Source organism: Lissotriton helveticus, chromosome 2_1, assembly GCF_964261635.1.
Source record: "Lissotriton helveticus chromosome 2_1, aLisHel1.1, whole genome shotgun sequence".
Lineage (NCBI taxonomy): Eukaryota > Metazoa > Chordata > Amphibia > Caudata > Salamandridae > Lissotriton > Lissotriton helveticus.
Genome location: NC_136059.1, coordinates 305704846 through 305724291, shown reverse-complemented (window position 1 = coordinate 305724291; position 19446 = coordinate 305704846). Strand labels below are relative to the sequence as shown.

General features: G+C 44.4%; 1 protein-coding gene across 1 annotated transcript in view; it reads left to right on the top strand.

Moving 5' to 3' along the window:
• ALPK2 (alpha kinase 2) overlaps positions 1 to 19446 on the top strand; it is a 224404-nt gene that overhangs the window by 65043 nt on the left and 139915 nt on the right. The window contains exons 2-4 of the mRNA XM_078674891.1: positions 1722 to 1860; positions 2078 to 4678; positions 17302 to 17431. Coding sequence (XP_078531017.1) covers positions 1722 to 1860; positions 2078 to 4678; positions 17302 to 17431 — 2870 coding nt within the window. The remainder of the gene's footprint in view (positions 1 to 1721; positions 1861 to 2077; positions 4679 to 17301; positions 17432 to 19446) is intronic.

The following is a 19446-nucleotide window of genomic DNA, read 5'->3' as shown; positions in this document are numbered from 1 at the left end:
CCTTGAGTCACATCTTCCTTTTCGTAAGTCCTTGAAGTCCTGGCTTTTTGCCCAGTAACTGTATCTTACTGGAGGCTTATGCTCCTGCCTTTCTGGTAGTGGAACGGCTCTAGCGCCTTGAGGCCTCGGGGTATTTGTTTGCGATTTATAAGTTGGTAATTTATTCATTCATGTGATGAGGCAAAAAAACAGAATTGTTGAGAGACCCTTGTTCAAAAACATGTAACTGAGTATGTACTGGAGGTGATAAGATTTCTGCAGCTTTCCACTTTCCACTTGCCTTTCTCTACCCCTTTCTACTAGCTTGCAAAGTCTGATAGTATTTCTTTTTCCGAAATGCCATAGTTCATGACTAAAGCTCACTCACTGCCACCCCATTGCTTGTTATTGATAGCCCTTGATTCACCTGCTTTCATCTCATAAGTCCTCATGTGCGGTCTCAAATAATCCCCCATCACTTAATCCACCTGCTCCCTAACACTATCTGCACTCATCACTCACACTCCCTGCATCTGCCTCTGTCTGTTTTTGTGCTCAATGCCACTGACCTGTCAGTACCAACACCCATCCTGCAGCCTGTGTTCTCACTCGCTCATTTGAAAGGAAATGATAGAAATCCAGCTATGATTCAACAATGAGCATTTCTTCCATTACATTGTATTTTAGTCACAAGTTTTCAAACATTTGACTGCATACCACAGTGAGAGGCTCTAGAGCAGACGTCTCCAACGCATAGCTCAGGAGTTACAAGTATCCCTCCAGCTACCTGTAAGTAGCTCTCCTGTATGCATCCCAGTCTACTAAATTAGACGCTTTTGCTTGGTTGAATTAATATATGTATACCAACATTGAAAATCCTGTATTCAAGCTGAAAATGTGTGTATTTTCAAGACGTACAAGCTTATGTTTTGAGAAAAATGAATGAATTTGGGAAAGATATTTAAAAACGATATTTGAGTAAGAAGTTTTCGGCATCATTGTGACTTATGACTCATATTATTACCATGGTATACAGGGTGTAACAGTTATGACTGTTTTGTATTTCACAAGTAGAGGCATTCCAAATTGATAAAACCTTTTTTACATTACTGGTGGCAACCCTGTCTGAGGCACTGAAGTGATCACTGCGGGTAATCGTAAATGAGGTGCCCATTATTATAATATTGCCTGATATGATCACTGTTACGACAGTAATAATGGTAGCTTAGGATGAAATTCATTGTACATAAGTAGCTCTTACTTCAGAAAAAGTTGAAGACCCTGCTTCAGAGTAACATGAAGAACATCTTCACAAAGAGAGTTGGTCATACCAAGAAATACCTTCTAGCAAAAACTCACCAAGTAGGGGTACTCGGTTCAAATTCAGTAATGGATTTGAGGAGAGATGTTACAGGCATTCTTACAGACTAAATACTGGCGGTCAACCACTACACTGCAGGGAGAGTGATGACCACGAGGCTTATCAGCTATCATTATCTATGTTTAAGTGCATTTATGGGATGTCATAGCAAATAGACTCCAACTATTTTGATAACAGGCACATTAATTGTTACATGTATTTGGCTGTTTATTTTATTTTTAAATAGATCACTGTGTATGGCCAAGTAACAGTATTTCCCAACTATAATATAGCTAGAACGTAGGCTGAAAATGTTTTGCTATCTTTTATATCTGTTAAACAAATGCTCTGCTCACAGGTTTTCTCTAAATTTTGTCCTTAGATGGAAGCAATTGATGTGAATGATGATGGTGACATGACAAACAGAACTTGTGGTTCAATCACGGATAACACAGCTGCATCTGTTGTTACTCCTCTGGAATTCAACAACATAGCACATCCAACCACAGAAATTTGCAAAGGTAAATATGGTTTGAAGTCCACAAACTGGGCTGAGATTGAGCAGATCAAGATCACATTTGGAAAACAACAAACACAATTGTTTTAAAAATGAAATTTTACATAAATTTACTGATAATGGAAATAACTCACATGTACTAACCTGCAACAAAGAAGAGTGTTCTGTTAAAATGGACCCCTTCTTTGGCACTATTTCTAATGCAAATTTGTCTGATCTAGATTCCCATACAGATTCTGAGACGTCTGGATTTCTGCTGGGGGGCTTTGCGATATCTCCATCATATCATGAGGTAGACCAATGTGTTTATGAAGACAAATGTACTGGTGGACACCGTATTTGTGAGAATCCTGAAACTACTCTTATTGCTATGGATTTTGATTATCCACTCTTAAGCTCTTTAGATCGGGGTAGTCAAAGTCAGTCAAATCACAATAAAAGCACAATGGACAAAATGAAAAATGTAATGTACATTGAAGATGTAAGTAGAACAACTCAAGAAACCAATTCTCCAGTAAATGTCATGCAAATAGGCAATGTATCCGTAATCCATGGGCATGAAGATGAGGCTAAGGGTTCATTAAGTCATTTCCCAACAAATGATGTTGGATATGATTTAACTGAAGATTCTTGTCAAGAAATCCATCCTTCTATTATGAATTATGATCACATAAGTGTTCAGATTTATGATGGTGACAAGGACCCTGACCTCCCTCATAATTCCTTTGACAATTACGAAGGGGTTTATCACAGAGAACCACCACCTAGTTCCTTGGATCATCACATAGAATCATCCCCTAGTTCTCCAAAACACATTTTAAATATTGGTCAAGAACAACACAACAATGGATCATCAGAAGATGGTTTGGAAGAGTTCACTGAAACGTCATCTGGTATAGAAACATGTTCTGATCAAAGTAATCAAACGAAATGTGGCCATTACCTCCTTCCTCAGCTCGTAGTGGTAGACAGTTCCAGTGGCAATTTAATGAGAGACAGCGGAGGACAATTGTTTAATGAAATTAAAAGTCTTTTGGAAGCTTTTAGTCAACATTTGGAGGAGAACATGCAAAGGCAGAAACATCAGCAAGACCCTTTCATCCAAATCAAATCTGATGCCTTAACTGGCGATGAGTGCCAGAGTAAAGTCAGGGATGATGGCAGCATTACCCCATCTAGGCAGGATCGCACACCTTTTAGAGACACGCAGAACCTTGATGAGATATTGAAACAGGAAAATGGTGAAGAGAAATTGAACATTGATGAAATTGCTCAAAACAACATGGAGTTCTCAATAAAGGCATTGATGGAAGAGTTATTGCTAAATGAAAATGTTTTAGATTCTTTTAGTGACCATGATAATAGTACCAAATGCATACAGAATGAGCTGGAGGTAGAGCCCGAAATCAATGTTGATCTTATAGATGGCTCAAAAATACAACGCACACCAAATTTCACGTTCATGCACTCCCGGTGTGCCTGTAGTGAACCAGAAAAGGACAATGGTTTTGTAGAAGACAAAAACAACCTGCAGGATCCCAATTCAATATCTATAGAGGAACCTAAAATTTTAACAACTTCTAGCATGTGTCAAACGTCTAGAGAGCAGGGATCAATTGCTGAGGAAAATGCCTTCAATGTGGCTAAAGATGATCAAGATGGAAAAGGCGAAGTCAGGATTGGAAATAACATAGGCATTTCTAAAACATATACACACAATGTTATCAGACAAGTTTTGTCGCAATCCACTGCACAGCCTGGTGATCAAATTGAGAATTGTTATAGGAATGCCCTGGAACCAGATGAACTCGGAGTAACTGGTGATCAGCAGCCTGAACATTCACAAGCAGGTGTAGATGTGGTTTCTACAGACTCCAGTGTGGAGGTAAAATCAAATACATTACAAATAAAATGTCACAGGGATGAGGATCTGAAAAGTGAATCTCATTTCCATGAAAGCAGTAACAAGAAAACACCACTCAGTAGCATAAAAGATATTAGTGAGAGTGAATACAACAAGTGGGAATTTAGTAGCTTGCACAGCCATACCATAGGCAGTGTTGAACTTCTTATGCCAAGTGTGACATATTTTAAGGAGGAAAACACTCTTACAATGGACAGTGGTGAACTGTTGTTGCCAATTTGTACTTCTTTTAAGGAGAAACATGCCCATACCATGGACAGTGGTGAACTTTCTTTGCCAAGTTTGACTTCTTTTAAGGAGGATAATGTGCATACCATAGACAGGGTTGAACTTTCTTCCCCAAGTATGACTTCTTGTAAGGAGGAAAAGGCAGTATCTAATAAAATTACAAGTTGTGAAATTCCCTCCATATGCAGTTCAGAATATGAGTTCACAGTTCAGGAAGGTAAAATCGTTGAACAAGTAGAATTCTTAAAAGGGATAAACAATTCCATAGCAAATGGCATGTCAATGTCCTTGTGTTGCTCTGAAGTGCATCAAAATATCCATAAAGAGTTAAAAACATGTGATAATACCCAGGATGCTTCGTTCACATCACAGGAGGAGACAGAGTATCACCAGAAGCCAGGTGAAGGAAAGCAGTTGCTGGAAGACGTGCAGCCAAATGGGGTGGAATGTGGGCAGGCCTCAGGCTGCAGTGATGTTTTAGTTGGTTACTATGAGCAGGACACCTGTGAAAAAACCTCCCCAGAGAACATAACTGAACCCAAAGAACAGATCAATGAAAGTACAAACTGCGTTCGCAAGGTGATACTGGAAGCAAAGGCAGTACATGTTCCTCAAGGACAAATAATGAAGTTAATAAGTGATGTGGTCGCTAGCAAAGACAATCAAGAAGGTAAGAGCAATTACAAGCACGATTGCTTTGCTGCACACTTGTAGAATGCTAGGTAGAGCTGTTGTCGCCCCAATCATAAGCATAAGCACAATGGCATGCGATATAGTGTCAGTTTATGATGTTCCGCTTCATCCGCTTCTTGTCACTAATGCTGTCAATTTCAGAGGTCATTTTCAAAAGAGAAACCATCATGGAGTACATTTGCAAATCACTTAAAAGGAACCCAATCATATTCTAGAACTTCAAGAGCTAATAACTGACCAGTAGAGTAATGCACGCTTTGGAGAAACATCACAGCTGTCTTTATTGGTTATCTGAATGGTGGTTTTGTGTCAGTCCACATATACACACTAGACACATGACCAGACAAGATATGCCTCAACCACTGCTGCAGCCAATGACCAATGCCTCCAACCTCCACTATGCTGAGGATGCCATGCACAAAACCCAATGTTTGAACTTCCATGTGACATACTCTAGTGTCAGGAGCGACATCCACCTCAGGAGGGACATCCCACCTCTTAACTGTGATCTGAACTAAACTCTTGTGCGCGTCGCCTTTTCTCATGTGCTCTTTAGTATGTGCTTTTATCATGAAAATCTGCAGCTTCTCTTGGCTTGGTTGATGTGTTTGGCTTATCTTGTACTGCCAGGTAGGTGCAATGCATGCAAGTCAAAGCATTTGCTGTCACTTGTCTTGTAAGTCTATTCAACACTTCTTTAATAGCTGATTGTGGAGTACTGTACAGAAGAAAGTTGATTAAAAAAAACAGATTGTGCTCTTGGCTATGCTTCTGAATATTTTCCTACCTTTGTAACTTTAATGTCAATCACTGAAAACCTTTTAGATTTTTAAAGCACCATCTACCATAAAAGGCACTACAAAGTGTGAGTGGATTCATGAATGTTGTTATGTTATGCATATTTGTAAAGCGCACTATCACCCACAAAAGTATTGTGGCACTGAGCAAGTGTGTGTGGTCATTCTACACTTTAGGAGTTATGTAGGAGAACGCTGTCCTCCTGATTTGGGTCTGTGTATGCATGGGATGTGTGCAAGTAGGAGTTGTGGAGAGGAGTTGAGGTCTGAGTTGTCTATTGCCTTGAATGTGTGTGTGAGGAGTTTGAATTGAGCGTGTTTGTGTATTGGGAGCCAGTGTAGTTTCCTGAGGTGTGGTGTGATGTGAGTTTTGTTTGGGATGTTGCGGATTAGTCTGGCTGCCGAGCTCTGAATGGCGTATAGTCTTCTAGTGAGTTGCTTTGTGATCCAGCATAGAGGGTGTTCCAATCGTACAACTTGCTTATGACTAGAGAGTGAGTGACAGTTGACAGTATGAATCAGCATGATTGAGTTGATTGAAACCTGTTCATGAACCTCAGAACAAGGTAAATGATGTCCGCAGAGGAGTTAGCTCAGACTTATAGACTGTGTTGATGGTGAGAGAGACCTTAGGTGGGTAATGGAGGGGAGATAAGCTAGACGAGGCACGGCAAGAGGTACGAGTGGGAAGAGTCTCCATGCAGCGCCCAAGGACTAGATCAGTAATGAAGGGGCCAGAGCACACCAGTGATGGATAAGCAGTGAGATTGAAATGTATTATAATGTAATTGGGGCAAGGGGGAGAGGGGTGGTCTAAAACATGTTTGTGATATGTTGCCGGTAGTTAGTTTCAGGGGAGACAGATACTTCATTCCTTGGTGAGTGGTTTGGGGAGGAAATTTGAAAGAGGGCTGCATGTTGCATTCCTCAGTTAGGGGATTTTGTTATGATTGATATCCACCAAAGTTGCATGCTATACCCTTGATAACCTTTGCATCGCAGGGGGATAAGGGAGGTAGTGGGGCTCTCATTACTAGCCTAATGGGGAGCAGCACAGACACTTTGGGTCACTGCAATACTCTGCCTGGGTTCCGCCCGTGTGTAACAGAGATGGCCCATCCCCTGGAACAAGGGTGCGGAGTGGGCGAACGGTACAGCGGGGAGATTATGATACACAACCAACACATAGAGTATTCCTTATCAACTATCAGCTATCATGTATCCAATCAACTAACTGTCCTGTCATGCAATATTAATGGCTTTCTCGATAAACCTAAACAAGGGATGATAACACAGTACATTGGAAGACAGGCCAGAAAGAACATCCCTTTCTGAGTGGACAGAACGTGGCTTGACCCCTTGAGTAGATTCTTAGTGTCCTGGGAACCAGAGGAAGGAAATACTTATCCATTATGAGCATTAATGCAGTGTTGCACCGATTGCGTCCCTGCGTAAAACATATTATATACTGACCCGTGACATAGCAAAAAAGTATTACATAGCCACTCTTCTAAAACTGTAACACAGTAGGGGATGAAGCTTGAAGCTTTTTATCTTGGCTGGGTCAGAGAGAGAAAGGGGTTAGATGGGTGGCGGAGATCCACAGAGAAGATGGGACATAGATGACTACAGATAGGAGAGTGGAGGCTTTTGCAGAATATTACTGAGCATTGTGTAAGGAGAGGCACACCACCTCTGAGGCAACACCACAGGCTTCTGCAAGGAACTGCTGCTCCTAAGATTGCATAACAACAGTAGAATGGTCCTGGACCGGGAGCACTCCTGCACTGATATCTCAGAGGCAGTGGGTCTGATGTAAAAGGTAAAGATCCGAGTACCCAAAGAGATACCAGTGGTGTTCTCTAAAGAAACTCCCTCGGTCCTGGGGCCACACATCCTGCCCATAAGTGAGAGAGGGGGAGAGCTGCTGCCGGACTTAGAACAAGCAACAATTGCTGTGATATCTAAGGAAGAAAAGCTGTGTACGGCATGCTCCCTATAGAGGCTGATCCCTCTGTAAATACAGAGCTCAAAATCTTGGCCAAGATCCTGGTGATCTACCTGGTGAAACTTATATCACCCCAAGTCAATAGGCACCACGTAGGGCTGGATTGACAGAGGAACATCCACAAATCACTAGTCCTCCTGGCCTTAGATGATGAGAAAGCGTTTGACTCTATTGATTGTTGGTGCCTCTGTCAAGTGCTGAGGAGTTTTGAGTTTGGTCAAGTTTTCTGCCACTGGGTAGAGTTACTATATAATAAACCGATGGCAAGGGTAAAGGTGAACAGATTGCTCTAAGTAACCTTGCAGTTAGAAAGGGTGACCCAACAGGGTTGTCCTCTGTCCTCATTACTGTTCGCCTTCTGTATGGAACCACTGGCGACCGGGGTGCGAATCAGAGGCGACATAGTGGGATTCCCTGCAGTGGAAGACAAACATGAGAAGGTGTCGCTATATGCTGATGACATCCTGCCATACCTGTCTAAGCAGTTCTATTGGTGTTACGTAACTTTGAGAACTATGCAGTGTCTAAAGTTAACTGGCAATAAATCAACCCTGTTTGAAGTAGGGGATGGGTAAGTGTTGCTCCCAGTTCCAGTTACCATCAGGGTGGTGACAGAGGGATTCTGCTACCTGGAGATCGAAGTTTTCCTTGATGAGGCACAATTTCTAGAGAAAACCTACAGGTGGTTTAACAGGAGGTCCAGGGTGATGCGGACAAATGGAGACGCAAGATGCTCTCACTTATGGGTAGAGCCTCTTTATTTAAAATGATTACCTGCCTACGGTCTTGTACGTTCTCCAAAAACACTTCCTACCCTATCCCAACTCATTTTTTGATAGGTTAGACTGTACTCTGCGTACATTGCTCTGGGATAGTGGTGCTGCCAGAATAGCCTAGCCAACACTGCAGACAAACACCTACAATGGCGACATCTCCATCCCGGAACTCCAGGCATATTATTGGGCCTTCCAACTCCAGGCAATAAATGAATGGGGTTTTGCCCTCCGGGGATGACCTGGCGACAGGACTAGAGCAGTACCTGATGGCTGTTAAAACATACATACACTACATTTATGACACAGACTATAAGCTCATGTTCTCAGGACCGACTGGGGCCTCGTTGGTGAGGCCTGGGACAAAACTACGAAATATCTGGGGTGACAACATAGGTATTCTAGGGTGACCCCCTTGTGGAAGGCTGGCAGTCTGAAGAAATTGCAGAAATCAACGCACTCTGTCCAGTGGGATATGATAAGTATCTCTATGCTAGGTGACCAGTCTGGAGGTGGGGGCTGATGTAGCCATTACCCCAACTGCAGTCCTAGTAGAAGAGTATCCTTACCTCTAAGTGCAACATGACATTAAAGCAAAATCAATAGATTTGGGGGGCTTGGAGGTTAGCAAACCCCTCATAAGCAGGATACTGTCCAATGAAATGACTATCAAAGCAGTATTATACACATACCACACACCTATCAATAACAGACTGAACAATTTGCAGCCCCTTAGGGCTAGATGGGAGATAGACGTGGGCCAAATGGATATTATTATTATTATTATTATACAGCTTGTAAAGCGCCTGGTTACACTAGCTAGTGTGTCCCCACGCTGAGTAGTGCCAACATTGACTGTTAATGAAGATGTCTTATTTTGGGCAGCCCGCAGTCTAGATGTTAGTCTTTGGGGAACAGGAAGGTTTTCAACTCCTTGCGGAAGGCCGCATCTGAGGTCTATAAGCGGAGCCTCTGAGGCAGTCTATTCCACTGTGTGGCGGTCATGACTCTAAAGGAGCGCCCTCCCATTCTCGTTCTATTGAATTTTGGGACTTGGACTTGCCCCGTCCCGCTTGACCGCAACTGTCGAGTAAGGTGGTATCGGTTAAGCAGGTTAGTCAGGTACCTAGGGCCCTTCCCCTGTAGGATTCGATGAACCACACAGAGGGCCTTATAGATCACACGTTCCCAGATTGGTAGCCAGTGCAGTGTTTTGAGCGCTTTCCTAGCAGAAGCTCTCCTGGGTAGCATCATGATCAAGCGAGCAGCCGAATTTTGTATGCGTTGCAGCCTCTGCGTGCACTTTGCACTAGCTCCCAAATACAGGACATTACCATAATCCAGTCTTGAGGTAATTAAGGCGTGGACCATGGTTTTCCTAGCCGGCAGTGGCAGGAGGTCCAGTGTTTTCCTGAGGACCCTCAGTATTCCAAAACAATGGCCTGCCACTTGTTTGGTCTGGTGCTCGAACGAGATTTTATTATCCAGCCAGATCCCCAGGTTCTTGACCAAATTACTGGGAGTGGGTAGGGTACCCAGCATGGCAGGCCACCTGCCGAAGTCCATACTGAAGGAGCCCTACCCACTATCAGCACCTCTGTCTTAGTTCCGTTCAACTTAAGACAGTTGTCTGCCATCCATACGGCAAGTTTCTGCATACACGCGGAGAAGTTGCTGGCACACTGCTCCTTTGGCTGTGACAAAGTCACAACCAATTGCGTGTCGTCTGCATAGGACACTACTTCCACCCCAAATCTGTCTGTAACATCAGCTACAGGTGCGACATACAGATTGAAAAGGGTGGGACTAAGACTGGAGCCCTGAGGAACTCCCTGTGTCAGGCTGATCTCTTTGGATCGGAAAGATCCCTGCACCACTTGGAATCTGCGGTCTGCTAAGAGTTACTCCAGCCAGTCCCACGCTTTACCCACTGCTACTCCCTTTCTCAGACACTGTAGCAGTGGGCCACAGTGTCGAAAGCGGCACTAAGATCGAGTAGGATTAGTGTCGCTGTTTGCCCTTCATCCGCGTATTTCCGCAGGGTTTCGGTAGATAAGAGTAGTGCAGACTCGGTCGAATGGAGAGCACGGAAACCTGACTGGGTGGGATGAAGCAGGCCGTTGGCCTCAAAATGATCAGAAAGCTGTTTATTAACTGTCTTTTCCGCAATTTTTGCAAAGTACGGAAGGAGCGAAATGGGGTGCAAGTTCTCAAGCTGCTCCATGCTGATGTTAGGTTTTTTCCTCAATGGGAGGACCACTGCCTTCTTCCAGGTTTTAGGCACCCATCCCGAGTCAAAAGAGAGCTCTAATAAGTATCTAATACGGGGCTCCAAAATTTCCATACTTCCTTTTAGAACTTTAGGAGCCGCCGGGTCTCTAGGGGAGCCTGATTTAATGCTGCTTGCAATCTGACATAGGACCTCCCGAGGGGGCACCATGAATGCTGTAAGACATTCCCTATCTGGGATGGTGGGATTTACACCTTTGTTACAACCTGCCCTGGCCGTGTCTGGGAAGGCCGAGTAAATCCTATCCACCTTATTTGCGAAAAACTCTGCAACCTGGTTGCAGGATTCTTCTGAGCCGATCATAGGGGTCGCTGTGCTCGAGAGGTCTGACAACTCTTTATATACCAAAAACAGTTCTTTCATGGAGTTGTCAGATCCCTCAATTCTGCTGCAATAATAAGCTTTACGGACCTACCTAATTAGAGCGTGGTATTCCCTCAGGCCAGCTTTATAGATATTCCTTTCCATCTCAGAGAAGCTTCTCCTCCACAGCCTTTCCAGGTGTTTACATTCTGCTTTCTTACTCCGAAGTTTATAGTTGAACCATGGGGCAGATTTAGATTTCCTCGATGGTGCATTATGCGACCATGGCGCAGTGCAGTCCAAAGCTTTAAGAATACGTGTGTCTAATTCCTCACAGGCTAGTTCTATATCTAAACCTCCGGGGGGTCAGCCCTGGCCAAGGGCCTTATTAAAGGCCTCTGTGGAGAACTTCGCCCATTTCCTGCATCTGTTTTTGGTTCTCATCTTGCCTTGAACCATGGGCTCAGGTACTATTGCCCTAAATGGGACTAAGTAATGGTCAGACCAGACCACAGGTATAGGAGGCGTAACGGCCAACATGTCCCAATGCTGACTGACAAAGTGCATTAATGTTCTCATGTGAGGTAACGATTAAAGCAAGCTTGAGGCTCATCTAACTGAAGATACTTCATAGAGTTATTACAATCGTAGTTGATTATTCAAGAAGGGGAGGGTGTCTTCCCCAATTGTCTGAGATGTTACATCGCAGATGGGTCCTTCTTTTTCACACTTTGGGAATGCCCATCTATTGTGCAATACTGTTAGAGTATAGTTAGAGAATTGTCAATGATCCAGGGGGCGTCAGTCCGGAATACTCCGTAATGTGCTCTCTAGGGAAAACTGGATTCGAGGACCTGCCAAGGAAGCAGTGACTTTTCTGCATGCTGGGTATTCTCTAGTGAAGGGAGATGTAGCAAAAAATGGGGAGCCTCCCTGGTGCTGGCCAAATATATGAGGATAATAGGTATGAACTATTGCATGGAGGTAGAGGGTGGTGAATGAGGCTAGGGGTTGACCCCTGAAATTTACAAAAGTGTGGGGACGCTGGATATCCTGTTATTGGTTGGACCGAGGGGGGGAGCAACCAGGGCTGGCTTCCCCATGTGATGGCACGGAATGTGGCAGAGAGAAGACCCAGCCGACATCCTCTCCTGACTTGGAGTGTGACCATTGCCTGAACTGTGTTGCAGAATTTTATGCTGTTGGGCTGCCAGAACCCTTCGTAGACACTATATTGTGCAACATGTGGCATACGTGTATGGTCGTTGTTTAAAAATAAAACAACAAACATAGTTTTAGAAAAACAAATCCTTGGTTAAGTCTGCCAAACCTTTGAATCATTCTAGGGTTTGTTTATGTATTAGGCAGCACAGATGTTGTCCACTAATAGAAGAATACAATAGTTTATTGTTTTTAACGCAAAGGAACTGGCAAGCAGATCCAAGTAGCTTATATGACACTGACCTTTTTCAAGAGACCATTTTCCCCTATTACCATATCAGGCACCCCATCCGACTTCCAAGCCTCCATTTGGGAAAGCCACCAACCCAACTCCTGCCTTGCCTCTTGGGAAAGAAAATTTAATTTTGAGTTAAGGAGCCCCCTTCGCAGAAGTAACACTTTCAGAGGCTGCAAGGCTCGATAATGTAGTGCATCAGGGAAGTTTGTCTGGAGGAATACTGTTAAACGACCCACAATCCAGGCCAACCTCCTTAGGAAAAACTTCTGCAGTCTGATTAATGATTGAATCTCCTTCTTCATTAACTTTACTTTTGAAATGTGGGAGAAAAAGGAATGTTTTTATAGAATGCATTCTCAACCTTAGAAACTGACTATATTGGGAAGGGATGATCAGTGATTTATTTTGATTTATTACAAACCCCAATTGTTGGAGAAGGTCGACCACCCATATAATCTGTTTTTCCAGACAACATTTGGAAGTGGCCATGATGAGTATCCCATCTGAATAGATGACCTTCCCAACTCCTTGGGATCTCAAGAGAGTTATTTATAGTGTCATTAACTTGGTGAAACACCAAGGGACCTATGACAACCCTAATGGAAGATGAACTGACATTTCCCCCCTTTCTAGATAAGCAATATGAATTATCTATGTGCATGGTGAATTGCAAATAAGACTGACCTCGAATGAGAATGCAACAGATTATTAATACTTTTACAAAATGTTTTATATTAAATATTATTAGTATAATAAGCACTCAGAACTAAAAAAAACGAAGTACGGGTACTTATTTCTGCTAGAGCAGCAAAGAAGAGGGAGTTTGCTGCTTTGCAGAGACCATGACATCACAACAACATGAGACTAATAGTCTGTTTAGTGTTTTTTTTGCACTATGACTGATATTTTCACCCATGTTAATTTCTTTTTTAATAAATGTATTATTTTTGCTGCTAGAGGTTGCAGTCAAGGGAATACATTTGCAGTACCAGAATTTCGTTGTGGACGTGACAAGCATTAATGGATTTTCTGGCAAATGTTTTCTCCCCAAAGTATGTAATTCTAGAAACTGTGCTTTCATGGAGAAACCCCACCACTCAGGTGGAGCACTTTAGATATGGGAACCTTCTGCTACTGCTTTAGTGAGGGTCGAAATTCTGTCATATTGGGGCCTATTCCCAAAGCAATGTTGGAGTATTTAAAGGAGTAACCCTGTAGTATGCTTTTATGTATTCTTACTTAGTAACGGGACCGTAAAACATCTAACGGGACCATCTAAAATGGGAATAAAATGCGGTATTCAGGGACTACTCATACACAGTTAGTACAAATAGACAGGGGTGTTTTTTTTTTTGCGCAATAAGGAGTTGAACTTTTCGGGCCAATTCACAAAGATATGTAAGAGTGTGTAATACGTACTCCTGTACAAGTGATTTCTGTACTCATAAATGCTTTTGTGAATTGACCCAAAATATACAAAAGACTAAATCAACCTGTGAAACACAGTTACTTCTATAAAAATACAAGTGTGCTCTACTGATTCACTATATTGTATTTACCTTTCCTATATCCTACTCGGCAGGGGCTTCTTACATTTAACTACGAGGTACCACAGCCACATCAAATTTTCAAGACAACCACTGACTTAGGGACTGATTTAGATCTCTGCAAATGGGTTACTCGTTCACAATCAATCAATCAATCAATCAATCAGATTTATATAGCGTGCTACTCACCCACTAGGGTCTCAAGGCGCTGGGGGGAGGGGTCTGTTACTGCTCGGAAAGCCAGGTCTTGAGTTGCTTCCTGAAGGAGAGATGGTCCTGGGTCAGCCGTAGGTGGATGGGGAGAGAGTTCCATGTCTTGGCCGCCAGGTAGGAAAAGGATCTTCCTCCGGCGGTGGCTCTGCGAATGCGTGGTACGGTGGCGAGGGCGAGGCTGGTCGATCGCAGCTGGCGGGTGGGTGTGTAGAAGGTGAGGCGGTTGTTGAGGTACTTGGGGCCCAGGTCGTGGAGAGCTTTGTGTGCTTGGGTGAGGAGTCTGAACGTGATCCTCTTGCTGACGGGGAGCCAGTGCAGGTCTCTTAGGTGGGCGGAGATGTGGTTATGGCGGGGGATGTCCAGGACGAGTCGTGCTGAGGCGTTCTGTATGCGCTGGAGTCTTTTCTGTAGTTTGGCTGTGGTTCCCGCGTAGAGGGTGTTCCCGTAGTCCAGTCGGCTGGTGACGAGTGCCTGGGTGACCGTCTTCCTAGTTTCGGTGGGGATCCATCGAAAGATCTTACGGAGCATGCGCACGGTGTTGAAGCAGGATGATGAGACGGCGCTAACTTGTTTGGTCATCGAAAGGGAGGAGTCAAGGCTGAAGCTCAGGTTTCGTGCGTGGTCCGTTGGCTTGGGGGTGGTGCCCAAGGCAGGGGGCCACCAGGAGTCGTCCCAGGTGGAGGGGGATGATCCCAGGATGAGGACTTCCATCTTGTCTGAGTTCAGTTTCAGGCGGCTGTTCTTCATTCACTCGGCGACATCTTTCATTCCTTCGTGTAGGCTGGCTCTGGCGGTGGCGGGGTCGTTGGTGAGGGAGAGAATCAGCTGGGTGTCGTCAGCGTAGGAGATGATGTTAAGGTTGTGTTGGCGTGCGATGGCTGCGACGGGGCTCATGTAGACGTTGAAGAGGGTGGGGCTGAGCGATGATCCTTGAGGTACGACGCAGATGACTTCGGTGGCCGTGGATCGGAACGGGGGGAGGCGGACTCGTTGGGTTCTTCCGGCGAGGAATGAGATGATCCAGTCCAATGCCTTCTCTTGGATTCCGGTGTTGCTGAGGCGCTGTATTAGTGTGCGGTGGAAGACTGTGTCGAACGCTGCAGAGAGGTCCAGGAGGATGAGGGCAGCTGTTTCCCCGTTATCGATCAGGGATCTGATGTCGTCGGTGGCTGCCATGAGGGCGGTCTCGGTGCTGTGGTTGGCTCGGAACCCGGACTGTGAGGGGTCGAGGGATCCGTTCGTCTCGAGGAATGCGGCGAGCTGTTTGTTGACGGTCTTCTCGATGACTTTGGCAGGAAAAGGGAGGGGCGAGATGGGGCGGAAATTCTTGTGGTCGGTGGGGTCTGCTGTCGGTTTCTTCAGGAGGGCGCTGAGCTCTGCATGCTTCCAGTTCTCCGGGAAGGTGGCGGTGGCGAAGGAGATGTTGATTATGTCTCGGAGTTGGGGTGCGATGATGGAGTCGGCCTTGTTGAAGACGTGGTGGGGGCAGGGGTCGGTGGGGGATCCGGAGTGGATGGTGTTCATCGTGCGGGTGGTGTCTTCGGTGCTGACCGGGGTCCAGTTGCAGAGGGTGCTGGTGGGGGGCGTTGGTTCGGTGGTTGGGTGCGTTGTCTGTGCGTCAAAGCTGTTGTGTATGTCGGCGATCTTGCGTTGGAAGAATGAGGCGAGTGAGTCGCAGAGGTCTTGCGAGGGTGTGATGTCGTTGTTTCCGGCGCTAGGGTTGGAGAGCTCTTTGACGATGCTGAAGAGTTCCTTGCTGTTGTGGGAGTTGTTGTCCAGTCGTTCTTTGAATGTTGCTCTTTTGGTGGTGCGGATCAGCTGGTAGTGTATGCGGGTGGCGTTCTTGAGGGCTGTCATGTTTTCTGTAGTCTGGTCGTGGCGCCATGTCTTTTCGAGGGTGCGGCAGTTTTTCTTGGAAGTTTTGAGTTCGTTGGTGAACCACGGGGCTTTCTTGCTGCTGGGTCTGCTGGGTGGGTTCTTCAGGTGTGCGAGGTCGTCGGCGCAGTTGGTGAGCCACTGTGTGAAGTTGCGGGCTGCTTCGTTGGGGTCCGTTGCGTTGGCGGGAGGGTTCTGGCTGAGGGAGGTGGTGAGCTGGTCGGCGGTGATCTTGCTCCAGCTCCTGCGGGGAGCCTGTTGTGGGTGGTGGTGGGTCGTGGTTCTCCTGAAGTTGAAGTGGACGCAGCTGTGATCTGTCCAAAGAAGTACGGTGGAGTGGCTGAAGGAGATGTGCTTGCTGGAGGAGAAGACGAGGTCGAGCGTGTGGCCGGCGTAGTGGCTGGGGGTGTTCACCAGTTGCTTGAGTCTGAGGTTGGCGAGGTTGTCCAGTAGGGCGGCTGTGTTGCTGTCACTGTTGTTCTCCAGGTGAAAGTTGAGGTCCCCTAGGAGGATGTAGTCCGAGGAGGTGAGGGCGTGCGGGTTGATGAAGTCTGCGATGGCTTCGCTGAATTGTGTGCGAGGTCCCGGGGGTCTGTACATGAGAGTGCCTCTGAGGGTGGTCTTGGGGTCGGTGTGTATCTGCTGAAATCCAAATCTCATAGGAAATAATGGCATTTAGATCTCGGTGGACGTGATATCTGTCACAAAATCTAAATCGGACCCTATGTAATTGATTGATGGCCTGTAAATTCATCTCATGTGGATATCCTAAATATGTGGAGAAGCTCAGGCCCTTGTTGATCAACATTGGACACCATTGCCATAGAAAAGAGGTAAGATATGGTATTTATAGGTGTCATTGCCAACTGGGCTTCAAGTAATGGAGTTAAACTGAAAATGAGGGACGGAGTTAAACTGAAAATGAGGGACTCTTGAACCCAGTGCCAAACCATTCAGCAAACGACTCTGCTACTGGAAACATTTCAGTTTTATTAGGAGTGGATTCAATTTTTCTTTGCACTATTACCTATATTCGCCTCAGTGTTAGACGTGTACAGTGGTCTGGAATTACAAGAATGCAAGTCATGTTTTATTCTTTTTCTCTGCAGCCATCATGTGCATATTTTAAGACTCTGTATTTTCCAGTTTGATATTTTAAGTTGCACTATACTTATTTTTGACAGTATTTAAAGAGTGGCATATTTTCTTACGCTAAACAACAGATTGCAATAATTGGAGGCTATTTAGTTTCTAAAACACACTTGATAACGTGAATTTGCTGGGTTTTCCTATTATCAATCTAATGAAGCAAAATTGTTATTTTCTGTGTTAAAGCTCCTCAGATATTGAAAAATAAGCAAGCAAAGAAATTACTAGGTCGACCCAAAACTAAGCAATTATCCTGTCACTTTGCTGAAATTCCCAGCGAGGAAGATTCAGAGTTGGTTGCTCATGCACAAAAAAGGTAAGCTCATTAAACCAACTTCATTCCGCATTTTCAAGCTGTTCTGTTTATGTATTGTAAGCTGGCAGTGTATACATAAAATCACGAAAATGAAGAGCTAGTAAGTAATTTCGCTTGCAAAAGATTTAACATATATGGGCTTTGGTGACCTCGGAGTTTGATGCTGATTTATTTCCCTGACCTCCACCCAATATGTTTTTTTGCTTTTTTCTACTAGTCTTATATGTAAAACCTGATTCTTTTCCCCTTGTTGTTTCTCCGTAAAGTGCCTCCATTTGATATGCCTTGTTCCATCGACATAATGTGTAACAAGTGGACTTGGAGTCTGTGGAGGGAGTAATTTGAATGAATATAGGGTTCTCTTGTTGCAGGTATGGGAATGGGCAGCTCAGGGCAATCCCTCATTGAGTTTTTTTGCACATACTTGGTGTGTGTCTTCTGCTCTGCAAGGCTGCCACAAAGAACGCAAGAACGGCTGTGACTGCCCATCTCTTCCGCCAGTGCGAGACCCCATTTGATGCTTGACATGGACTTCATCCATGTCAAGAGTCTTTCAATGACTCAGAAAGCAGTTTGCCTCAGTAGGGAAAGAAGAGGGAGGAGATGTGGTAGGTCAATTAGTTGGTGGACTTAAAACCTGGAGGACGTGGTTATAGACTTGCTATGGAACTTGTACAGAAGATTCTGGACAAGTCATATTATCTTATAAAAAGACTGCCATGCCTGACAGTTCATTACTGTGACAACTGTTTGTCAGGATTGAGGTATGAAACTTTTCCACTCTTACCATCATGATTGAACATTGTGAATTATAGCCCACAGCCAAGAGCTATACTTAATTGACTTTCCCCAAGTAATCCACTCAAAACTCAGACACGGGCCTATAGAGGGCGAGAGGACTTGTTCCAACTGGTATAGCCTGGAGAAGGGCTATGATGATGTTACAACATTCTAAACACTGGTGGATTTTTTGTAAATTAAATTGGGAAGGAAGTTTAGTTTGCCTAATCTTAAAATATATTATTGGGCGACGTCTTTAACCCCTTCGCTGCTAGGCCTTTTCCCCTCCTGTGCTGAGGCTTTTTTTGGCGTTTTGGAGTAGTGCGCGCTTAGGCCCTTGTAACTTTTTGACCACATAAGGTATCCACGCCAAATTTGCGTCCTTTTCTTCCAACATCATGTGGATTCTAAAGGCGCCCAGGGTTTGTGGATTCCCTTGGAGGGGGCCCAGAAATTAACCAAAATATAGTGATTTTTTTGTTTTTTTCAGAAAAATGGGAAAAACGGGCTGCAAATGAAAGCCTCTGGGTGTTTCCCTGAAAATGGTATCACAAAAGGGTTTGTGGGGCTGAAATCTCCATTTTCTCAGCTTTCAGGGAATGACAGACTTTTGTCAGAGAACCGACATTTTTCACTCAGTTTTGGCATTTTTCTGGGACATAGCCTATTTTTGCTATTTTTAGAGCTTTCCACCTCCTTCCAGTTAATGGTAGAAATGAGTTTGAAAGCAATAATGGATCCTGGAAAGCTTTACATTTTCGAAACGTAGACAAAATTCTGAATTCAGAAAGGGGTCATTTGTCTAAATCCATGAAGGTTTCGTTATAGAAACTAACAGTTAGATATTGGAATATTTGAAATTTTGTTGAAAAAAACAGCCTTTTGTCTCAACGTTTTCACCTATAACTTTTTCTAATTTTGACAGCTCTTGGAAAGCAATATACCGTTACATCCGTTAGACCTTCCTGGTTGTGGGGATATATAGGACTTGTAGTTTCACCAAGAACCCGACGAACCCAGATCCAAAAACTGAGCAGCAACTTGCAATGGTATTTTTTCATTTACTGGGTATAGTGCACTTTGTCTTGGAAAATGTATACATGGAATAATCTGTATGAAAGACACCTATGTATTTCTGAATTGGGTACAAATTATAGAGTTCAGAAACAGTATATAATTGCACATTTTCAAAGTTGGGAATACTCATACTAGCATGAGAATTATTGGTCATTTTT